This window comes from Triticum dicoccoides, chromosome 6B (assembly GCF_002162155.2).
Source record: "Triticum dicoccoides isolate Atlit2015 ecotype Zavitan chromosome 6B, WEW_v2.0, whole genome shotgun sequence".
Classification (NCBI taxonomy): Eukaryota; Viridiplantae; Streptophyta; class Magnoliopsida; order Poales; family Poaceae; genus Triticum; species Triticum dicoccoides.
The window spans coordinates 129,405,575-129,416,676 of record NC_041391.1 but is presented as its reverse complement, the minus strand read 5'-3'; the positions used below and the strand labels follow the sequence as shown (position 1 = coordinate 129,416,676).

Here is an 11,102-nt window from a genome sequence, read left to right as displayed (position 1 = left end):
GAGGCGATAAAGGGGTAATGCCTTTTCTCCAAAGCGGGAGATAAAGCAGCTTAGAGCCGCCATGCATCCAGTCAATTTTTGTATTTGTTTGAGGTCTTTTGGGATATCCAATTGTGACAGAGCTCGGATCTTGGCTGGGTTTGCTTCAATTCCTCTACCGGATACGATGAAGCCCAAGAGCTTTCCGGCTGGTACGCCGAAAACGCATTTTTCCGGGTTGAGCTTAATATCATATGCTCGGAGATTGTCGAATGTGAGCCTCAAGTCGTCTACTAGAGTTTCGACATGCTTGGATTTGACGACCACATCATCTACATATGCCTCCACTATTTTGCCGATCTGGTTTGCCAGACATGTCTGAATCATGCGCTGATATGTTGCGTTGGCGTTTTTGAGCCCGAAGGGCATTGTGTTGAAGCAGAATGGGTCGTATGGAGTGATGAATGCAGTTGCGACTTGGTCTGGCTCTGCCATTTTAATTTGGTGGTAGCCGGAGTATGCGTCGAGGAAGCACAAGGAATCGTGTCCTGCGGTAGCATCGATAATTTGATCGATGCTGGGAAGGGGGAAGGGATCCTTTGGGCAAGCCTTGTTAAGGTCCTTGAAATCGACACACAAGCGCCAGGATTTGTCCTTCTTTGGTACCATTACCAGGTTTGGTAGCCAGTCCGGATGTTTTATGTCTCTAATGAATCCGGCCTCCAATAGTTTGGCTAGCTCCTCTCCCATGGCCTGTCTCTTAGGTTCGGAGAAGCGCCGAAGAGCTTGTTTGATTGGCTTGAATCCTTTTAGGATATTTAGGCTATGCTCGGCCAGCCGGCGTGGGATTCCTGGCATGTCTGAAGGGTGCCAGGCAAAGATGTCCCAATTTTCGCGTAGGAATTCTCGTAGTGTGGCGTCTACATTAAGGTTTAATTGTGCCCCGATGGAGGCCTTTTTGTAGGGTCCGTTGGATGGACTTGGAATTTGACTATTTCGTCCGCCGGTTTAAAAGAGGCGGACTTGGATCTCCTATCGAGTATCACATCGTCCCTGTTCACCGTGGAGCGCAGCGCAGTGAGTTCCTCGGCCGCTAGGGCTTCGGATAGTGCCTCAAAGGCAAGTGCGTCTGTTTTATTTTCGGTGCGGAGTGCTATGTCCGGGTCACTAGCAAGAGTGATGATTCCATTGGGTCCGGGTATTTTGAGCTTCATGTACCCGTAATGGGGTATAGCTTGAAAAATTGTCAATGCCTCTCGCCCTAATAGAGCGTGGTATCCGCTGCTGAATGGGGCCACTTGGAATGTGACCTCCTCGAACCTGTAATTATCCGGTGTGCCAAACACCACATCCAGTGCGATTTTTCCTGTACAGCATGCTTCCCGGCTGGGGATTATTCCTCTAAAGGTTACGCTGCTTCGCTCAATGCGGCTCCAGTCTATTTCCATTTTTTGAAGGGTTTCCTCGTAAATGAGGTTTAATCCGCTGCCGCCATCCATGAGTACCTTGGTAAGACGAAAGCCGTCCACTATTGGACTGAGGACCAATGCGGCTGGTGCTCGGGCTGTTCGGAATTTAGGTTCGTCACTGGCGTTAAAGGTAATAGCCGTGTCACTCCATGGATTTATTGTTGCTACCTGGTGGACTTCGGCGAGGCTGCAGAGTGTTTGTTTCCGCATATTATTTGATGTGAAAGTTTCGAAGACTGTTAATACGTACTGGTATTGCTGGGCTGGTGCTCTGGAGCTAGAAGCTCTTCGCCACTTTTGGCCACCTGTCGTAGTATCCAACATGCTCTAAGGCTATGAGTTGGCGTGGCGCCCTCTGTACTATGAATTTTGCAGGGTCCATTGAGCCATCCCTCCAGTACGGTTCCATGCTCTTTAGAGGATTTTTGCTTTTTGGTATTTAACCAAGGTGCCTGGTAATGATGCACCCTTTTACTTTGGACTAGGGTTGTGTTCAAGGCCGAATTATCCCAAATTTTAATTTCGGTTTTCCAGGCGCTCTCCATCGCACAGTACTTTCGTACTATGGACGCCAAGTCAGCAAAGCGTGTAATTTAGCGACGACTTACGGCGTTGAGGATTCCTTCGTCTGTGCAATTAATGCAGAAGAATGAAATTGCGTCCTCTTCACAGCAGTCTTTTATCCTATTCATGACCAGGAGGAATCTGGCCCAGTAATGACGTACTGTTTTAGCGGGCTCTTGCCGGATTTTGGATAGATCGCTTATGTTTGGGTGGGCGGGTGGAGTTAAATTCTGAACTCCGTCCGATCTAAGACTCAGGGGCCAAGAAGCTTCCGAACTTGGAAGCTTGGGTTCTTGGAAGTTGTCCGATGAATCTAGCCCGCTGCCTAACTTTAAGTTCAGGGCTTGAGTGGTGTTCTCCCCTCCGCGGGAATCCGGCATGGAGGGGTCAGGAATTCGGACATAGCTAGTCCTTAGGATAGAAGAAGGGTCGCCATATTGTTCCTGTACCACAGCAACGTGGTGGGTAGCCTGGGGAGAGTTAATCTCTCTTAGATCGGTTTTAGGCCCAATCTGGTCGTAGTCTGTAGCGACTCCCAGGGCGGCGATGCGATCCAAGAGCTTGTTTAAGGAGGAGAGCTCCATCGGATCTAACTGCTCGATGAGTTCCGAGTTGACGTGAAGATTGCTTTTGATGACCCGAGAAGTCATCATCGGCGCGGCGGCCGAACAGGCGGTCATAAGAAAACTACCTAGCTGGAGAGTTTGGCCGATGGCCAAAGCTCCTTTAGCAACGGTGCCGTCTTTAAAGACGGGATGAGGCATCCTTCCTGATGGCGACGGCACAGAGGAACTCTCAATGAAAGCACCAATGTCGGTGTCAAAACCGGTGGATCTCGGGTAGGGGGTGCCGAACTGTGCGTCTAGGCGGATGGTAACAGGAGACAAGGGACACGATGTTTTTACCCAGGTTTGGGCCCTCTCTATGGAGGTAAAACCCTACTACTGCTTGATTAATATTGATGATATGGGTAGTACAATAGTAGATCTACCACGAGATCAAAGAGGCTAAACCCTAGAAGCTAGCCTATGGTATGATTGTTGTTCGTCCTACGGACTAAAACCCTCCGGTTTATATAGACACCGGAGAGGGTTAGGGTTACACAGAGTCGATTACAATGGTAGGAGATCTACATATCCGTATCACCAAGCTTGCCTTCCACGCCAAGGAAAGTCCCATCCGGACACGGGACGAAGTCTTCAATCTTGTATCTTCATAGTCCAGGAGTCCGGCCAACGGTGATAGTTCGGCTATCTGGACACCCCCTAATCTAGGACTCCCTCAGTCCTCCTCATAAGTTCTTCGTTTCCCCATGTCAACCCTCAGCCAACTGCCATATTGTGGTACCTCGCCTTTCTTCAGTTTCATAGAACATTCTTTCTCTCCATGTCCTAGGATTCCACATGTATAGCAAAAATCTGGCAGGTACTCATACTCAAACGGACACCATGATTTCTGCTACTTCTTGAGCTTGTGTTGGATTTTCCCTTGAAGAGGAAAGGGTGATGCAGCAAAGTAGAGGATACGTATTTCCCTTAGTTTGAGAACCAAGGTATCAATCCAGTAGGAGGCAACGCACAAATCACCGAATACCTGCACAAACAATCAAACAACTTGCACCCAACGCGATAAAGGGGTTGTCAATCCCTTCACAGTTACTTGCAAAAGTGAGATCTGATAGAGATAGATAAACTTTAAAGTAAATATTTTTGGTATTTTTGGTTTATAGATCGGAAAGTAAAAGATTACAAAATAGTAGATCGGAAACTTATATGATGGAAAATAGAAACTTGTATGATGGAAAAATAGACCAGGGGGCCATAGGTTTCACTAGAGGCTTCTCTCGAGATAACAAATAATACGGTGGGTGAACAAATTACTGCCGAGCAATTAATAAAAAAGCGCAAAGTTATGGCGATATCTAAGGCAATGATCATGAATATAGGCATCACGTCCGTGTCAAGTAGACCGAAACGATTCTACATCTACTACTATTACTCCACACATCGACCGCTATCCAGCATGCATCTAGAGTATTAAGTCCATAAAGAACGGAGTAATGCATCAAGTAAGATAACATGATGTAGAGGAATCAACTCAAGCTATATGATGAAAACCCCATCTTTTTATCCTCGATGGCAACAATACAATACGTGCCTTGCTGCCCCTACTGTCACTTGGAAAGGACACCGCAAGATTGAACCCAAAGCTAAGCACTTCTCCCATTGCAAGAAACACCAATCTAGTTGGCCAAACCAAACCAATAGTTTGAAGAGAATTACAAAGATATCAAATCATGCATAAAAGAATCCAGAGGAGATTCTAATTATATTCATAGATAAGCTGATCATAAACCCATAATTCATCGGATCTCGGCAAATACAGCGCAAAAAAGTATTACATCGAATAGATCTCCAAGAACATCAAGGAGAACATGGTATTGAGAATCAAAGAGAGAGAATAAGTCATCTAGCTACTAGCTATGGACCCGTATGTCTGTGGTAAACTACTCACGCTTCATCGGAAGGGCAATGGTGTTGATGTAGAAGCCCTCCGTGAACGAATCCCCCTCCGGCAGGGTGCCGAAAAAGGTCCCTAGATGGGATCTCATGGGTACAGAAGGTTGTGGCAGTGGAAAAGTATTTTTGTGGATGCCTTTGGTGGTTTGGGGATATATGGGAATATATAGGCGAAAGAATTAGGCCAGGAGGTGCACGAGGGGCCCACAAGGGTGTGGGCGCGCCCTACCCCCTAGGCACGCCCTCCATCCTTGTGGCAGCCTCGTGGCTCCTCCGACTTCATCTCCAAGTCTCCTGGCTCTCTTCTCGTCCAAGAAAAATCATCGCGGAAGTTTTTATTCCGTTTGGACTCCGTTTGGTATTCCTTTTCTGCGGAACTCAGAAACATGAAAAAAAACAGGAATTGGCACTGGGCTCTAGGTTAATAGGTTAGTCCCAAAAATAATATAAAATAGCATATTAATGCATATAAAACATCCAAAATAGATAATATAATAGCATTAAACAATAAAAAATTATAGATACGTTGGAGACGTATCAATTTCTCCTCCTCCCCCAACGTCTTCTTTCCACAAAGCACCAGCTTGCTTATCCCTCCCCTCTTCCTCCTCTTCCTCATCCAGAGTAAAAGCCCTCATGAGCGGCTTGGCTATAGGAATGCAGACTTTTTATCCGAAGATACTTTCCCACTGCTTGCCCATCAGCGCCCCTGTCCAGCTCCACAAACTGACTCATCGCCCCTGTCCAGCTCCACAAACTGACCCCTCATCTCTCCAATCTGCTCCCCTGACTCCTCATTCATCATCCCTGGTGGAAGACGGTACACCCTAACCCAGATCGGAACGTCCTTGAACTCATATCTATCTATCCTTCTGCTCGGTGCGTAGTCCTCCATGACAATCAAATCTATATCAAATATCCACTGCCCATCCTCTAAGGCCTTTCTCTTTCCCGACCCCTGCTTGAAGGTGAACAAAAATATATTGTCTTCCAAATCCTTGCACTCAATACCTTTAATCGGACACCATGCTTTCCCCAATGCCTGTACAACAGCCTCTGGGTGTGCCAGTTTCTCAGACAAGATCTTCCCTATTGCCTGCGGAGCATCTCCTTTCCCTTTTTCCCTCGCCGCCACCTGCAGCTTGACCCCCTTCCTTTCTTGCTCGGACAACTTCAAGTTCCTCAGCATCCCTGCAACTTTCTCCATGGCTACACTCCTCCGAGACAGCCCCACTGCCCAGCACATGCAGACCAGATCTGAAGGACCCGAGGATGGTGTCCTACATTCTCACCCCACGAGCCCTAGTCCCCGACGGGAGGCTTGATGGTGGTGGGATTCAGGCCTGACCGACTCGAGAAGCTGCGTCAGCCAGAGGAAAGAGACACAGGGTGGGGATCCAGGCACCTGAAGGCGGAGGCGGCGTTGTGGCGGCAGATCGAAACGGGAATGGGAACGAGAAGGGGGGAAACCCCAGTCGCCTCTGGAATCGCCGGAACATAACGCCCAACTGGCACTAGTGTGGGACAGACCTTGGCTATGTGTAGCCTAAAGCATTTTTTGACACCAATTGTTACGTATCTTTTGGAGATGCTCTAAGTGAGAAGTAAGTTTTTTTTAGGCTAGTGAGAAGTGAGTATTTTTTTGAGGGGTTAGTGAAAAGTAAGTAGTGAGAACTATCCGGTAAATATTTTTGAGGAAAAGAACTATCCAGTCAAATGCCAGATTTTTTTTAAGACAAACTCGCAAAGCCTTTATTATCCCGTCATAATGTTTACATGGACGAAAGAAAGATTTCCCGGTTGACCTAACCAAACATGGCGGCCAACCTGAAGAATAAGTGCATGCTTTGCGAGGTTGTGAGCTTCAAAATTGAAACTCCTAAATTCATGAACTACGTTACAAAAACGAAACTCTGAAGATCTATCTATAATTTCTTTGATCACCGACCCATATACCACGGTTTTTTTTTTTTGAGACACATATACCACGGATGTGCCCTTGCTCACGTCAAATGCCAGATGTCACGCCTCGAGCAAGGCCCGGGAAAGAGAATGTGTTTTTTTTGCGAACTAAGAAGGAGAGCAGTCAGTGGTCGTGCCAAGCCCACGAACGGACGATGGACCCGGCCCACTGCGCACGGGGGAGAAGGCGGGTGGACCCCACGCACCCGGCCCGCGCTTTGAGATCCGTGCGCGATCGGACGGCGGGGCGAGGTCCTGGAGGCCACACAAAGCGCTCCCAAGGCGCCGCCCCCATTTCTCCTCCACCTCCCATCCCCATCTCGCTCTCGCGGCCGAGAGATCGAATCGGAGAAGAAGAAGGAGCGGAGAGGCCTCTGCTGCCCTAGCTCCGCCGCCCCCGCACCAGCCATGGCGCTCGCCGCTCGCCTCGTATCCCGCTCCCGCCAGGTCCGTCCGCGCGCCCGGCACCCTCCATCCCTCCCTCCCCGCCTGTAACCCTAGCAGCTTTTCGGTAGATCTGATCCGGCGTGCGTGCGTCGCCGCCCGTCTGATTCGGTCTGCCCGGGATCTCGGTCGCGCCGGTGAGATTTTTAGTCGCTCGTCTATCGGGGTGTTGGGAGTGATTGGGGTCTCCGAGTACGATGCTCTTCGATTTGGTCGGATCGATTGATTCGTTGCCGTGGGATCCTCTCGGTTAGGAGGGGAACCGTCGCAGGTTGCGGGGCAGAGGGGATTGGAGACGGGCCGGCCAGGGACCAGCTCTAGATCTTTCTGCGCCAATGCAATTCCCCATTTCGGCTCCCCCCCTTATCCGTAGTCATGTGTCTTCATACCGACCGAAGGAAGTCATCTAGACTGCCATGTTGCATCCTCTGAAATAGAAATGCTAATAACCATGGCTGCGTCCTCTTAGTCTCCTGTTTCCTGAGCTGTGCATGTCCTCTGCTGGTGTGTGGATGGTGGTTTTCTCGTTAAACTTTAGTTTCGTCTTGTCCGAGATGTGCAGGTCTTTTGGCTCATCTGTGCATGGTGATTTATCTTTGAGCTTGAGACCATAACAGTGTAGACTGGCACTGGTTTTGTTTAATCTGGACGCTGTTGTGTTTAAGACTGTTAGTCTCTTTAGTTGTAGAGTGGAGCTATTTGATGTCAGAACATTTTGTTTATGATATCTCTGTCAAATTCACACTCTCTGTACGCTGATCAGTTTGTTGCTTAATGTTCGTTCAGTTATATTCTGTCCAAGCTGCTTTGGCCAATGGAGGTCTCACTCAAGTCCGCTCATTTGCCAAGGAGGCAGCTCCTGTCAGCGGAGACGGTATGCATTTTAATCTTTTGCTGCATTTGTGTGAAATGAACATCTTGGTATTGTATGCATAGGTATTCTGTGCATGTTCTGTAATGGTGTTAGTTCTGAAAAAAGTACTTTCAAATTATAACTGATCTAGTTTTGATGCAAGAATTCACATCAAGATTTGAACTTGTTGTGATCGGCACTGTTTCCTGGCTTGCTTTGATATTTTAATCGGTGACTGCTGAGTGATGCTACATCATTAAATATTACTTTGTGACAAGACTGAAATGAAGCATGCAGGACATGGAACTTTAACCTAATTAAATGTCGGGAGCTAACTTCTATATCTTGAATATTTATCTCATGATTAGCTGTGCCCTTAAGGATGGATCAATCAATATTATCTCTTTCCCTGAACATGCAGCGTATTCATTCATTTTGAATTTTCATCGAGTTTGTTAGTTTTGCATTTTCTTTGTTAGTTTTATGGCAACAATGTTCCTAGCACTGCTTCTGTTGTTGCAGGATTTATTTATTAAACTTATTGTGTAATAGTCCTAATTTCATTGTTCCCATGTTGTACAGACCTATTGAAGGGCATCTTTTTTGAGGTGAAGAAAAAGTTTGAGACCGCACTTGGGGTCCTTAAGAAGGAGAAGATCACGATTGACCCAGATGACCCAACAGCAGTTGCTAACTATGCCCAAGTCATGAGGACTGTAAGAGAAAAGTACGAAAATCCACAGGCTTTTGCATTGTGTGTTTCCATTATCATTGAGCTTGTTACTTCCTATTGTTTTTTCTTCACTTTTGTGCTCCGTTGCACATTGTTCTCTAGGGCCGTTGTTTTGGTACATTATTTGCTGGATTGCCCCCTCTATAATCTGGTCCTTGTTCTGCAACTAGAACTTGGATTTACTGAACCTTATTCCTATTGTGCAATATTTCAGTATCAATATGGAAACAAGCACTTGACATTTATATTACTTGCTGATTGAATAGAATTGATAAGCTTGTGAAGGTTCAATTTTTCTGGGTGTAAGATGTATTTCCCTGAAATTAAGGAAGTTTTACATGCACATATTAATGCTATCTTTGACTATAAAGCTTTGTTTTCTGCAATTAACCTGATTGATCATAAAACATTTGCTCAATGGATTCCATGTGAATCTGCCATCTCAAACAAGCACCCACATTCTATGTTTGAACTGTCTTATCTTATTTTACCTCCTTTGAGATATTGTCTATGACCTGATCGCCACTACTCATTGTCTAAATGCAGGGCAGATCTTCTTAACGATTCTCAGAGAATTAAATATACTATTGAGACTTTCACGAAGGGCATCCCTGATGCAAGGACGTACTTGGATACCCTTCAGCAACTCAGGAAAAAGTATGCCTATTACCTAATTAGCATCGGCTGTTTATCCCTACGCTCTCAGAAGTCCTTCTGCTTGACATAAATATTTACTCAATGAACGTTTCTTTTATTTCACAGGAGTGGACTTATAGATGATATGGGTATTGAGGATATGATGATGGAAGCTCTCGAGAAAGTTGAGAAGGACATTAAGAAGCCTCTTCTGAGGAGTGACAAGAAGAACATGAATCTCCTCTTGGCAGAGTTTGACAAGATAAACAAAAAGTATGTAAATATGTGCATCTTCTACTTATCATGGTAGTATCCATTTAGTTTCAATTGCAAGATAGTCATCGATAATTTCATGGAGATACATCTGCTGATGACTGGAAAATCTGGATCATCTGCAGTTGCTATTACCTTAGTAGCACTTACACATTGAATGAGGTTGATATTTCCCTTGAGAAAAGAAATTCATCCCATTGTTGATTTTCATCAGGAGATGCCATTGATAATTCATGTACTCCCTCCGTTCGAAATTACTTGTCGCAGAAATGGATGTATCTAGACGTATTTTAGTTATAGATACATCCATTTTCGAGACAAGTAATTCCGAACGGAGGGAGTATATGCATATGCTGATGACCTGCAAATCTGGGTCATCTGTGGTTGCTATTACGTTTTAGCAGCACTTCTTTGACATTTCTCCTGAGAAAAGGAATGCATCCCACTGTTGATTTGCTACAGTTTTTTTATTCACACTGCAAAACAGTTAAGATGATGCCATGGCCAACTGTTGTTTGTTCCTTAGTGTTGGGGATCTGGATCTGTTGCAACATCTGCTGTTTGGTCCTGTCAAGTGCATGATAGACATGTTTTAGCTTGACTAGCATGTGTTTTATATGTTTCTTCTCTTGTCTTTGGAACTTGAAATAGGCTTGGCATTCGGAAGGAGGATCTTCCCAAGATTGAGGAAAATCTTGAAATGGAACTTGCCAAAGCTGAGCTGACGGAACTCAAGAAGGAAGTTGTTGAAGCAATGGAGGGTCAACTAAAGAGGTATGCCTCTTCAACTCATACACCACTATTTGCTTGAGTGGTACCTCAAATCTTTCAAGGCTTTTAATTGGAATGCTAGAAATCTCTTGAGGCAAAGTTTCAATATAAAGTTGGCTGATTATCAGTTAGCTGACTAGTAAAGCACTCAAGTCGTCATAGAGTTTCATGAATTTTATATATGCTGTCTGTATCTCTCTTCTTCTCTAACAAGTTAGCAATCCACTGACATAATTTGCCTCCAGGGAGGAGTTTAAAGATGAGGTGATGCCTGACGTCAGGAAGTTGGACATTAGAAACTTCCTCTAGGTCCCTGATTGATGATAGCCCTCAGGGCGACCGATCTGTGATTTTTCTTTTCAAGTGACGGCAGGTGCTGTAAGCCACACCGAATGGATGTTATTGTTGCTTTTTTTTGTAATAAAACTGCACCGAAAATATGACAGTCAACCGTTGAGTTGGGTTGCTTGGTTACCTTCCGGCTTTGAGAGTTTTGTTTCTTCTTAGGCTGGCAACGTGAACATCAAGCGTTGCTGAATATGTGCCTGCGGCTGCTGTTGTATGTAGTAGCCACACATTATAATTATATGGGATGTTCCGGTGTCTTGTTCACCAGGTTATGAGGCTTCGGCCATGGTTTTAACTGCAGTTTCGATTTTCATTGTACATGTCATATCTGGACTTCAATTACCATTTTCATAGCTGTTGACATTCTCATAGCTAGTGCTTGGAAGTATGAACCATTGATGCAATGCTTGGAAGATCCCACTATTAATTATGGTTGTCAATATTATTCTTAAATAGAGAAACATGAAATGAAAATCCAAACTTAGAGCAAATCAATTTATTTATATTACATTCCAAAGACACATGCTAGTCTAGCTAACATGTAGCATTGC

The 11,102-nt window shown here is 45.4% G+C and overlaps 1 protein-coding gene across 1 annotated transcript; it reads left to right on the top strand.

Annotated features, from left to right (window-relative positions):
- The first annotated feature begins 6,781 nt into the window (after window positions 1–6,781).
- Window positions 6,782–10,823, top strand: LOC119322406 (probable ATP synthase 24 kDa subunit, mitochondrial). The gene is made up of 7 exons (XM_037595901.1): window positions 6,782–6,940; window positions 7,724–7,811; window positions 8,373–8,517; window positions 9,070–9,180; window positions 9,286–9,432; window positions 10,084–10,206; window positions 10,449–10,823. The coding sequence occupies exons 1-7, from the start codon at window positions 6,902–6,904 to the stop codon at window positions 10,510–10,512; spliced, it is 717 nt and encodes a 238-aa protein (XP_037451798.1). The 5' UTR covers window positions 6,782–6,901; the 3' UTR covers window positions 10,513–10,823.
- The last annotated feature ends 279 nt before the right edge of the window (window positions 10,824–11,102 follow it).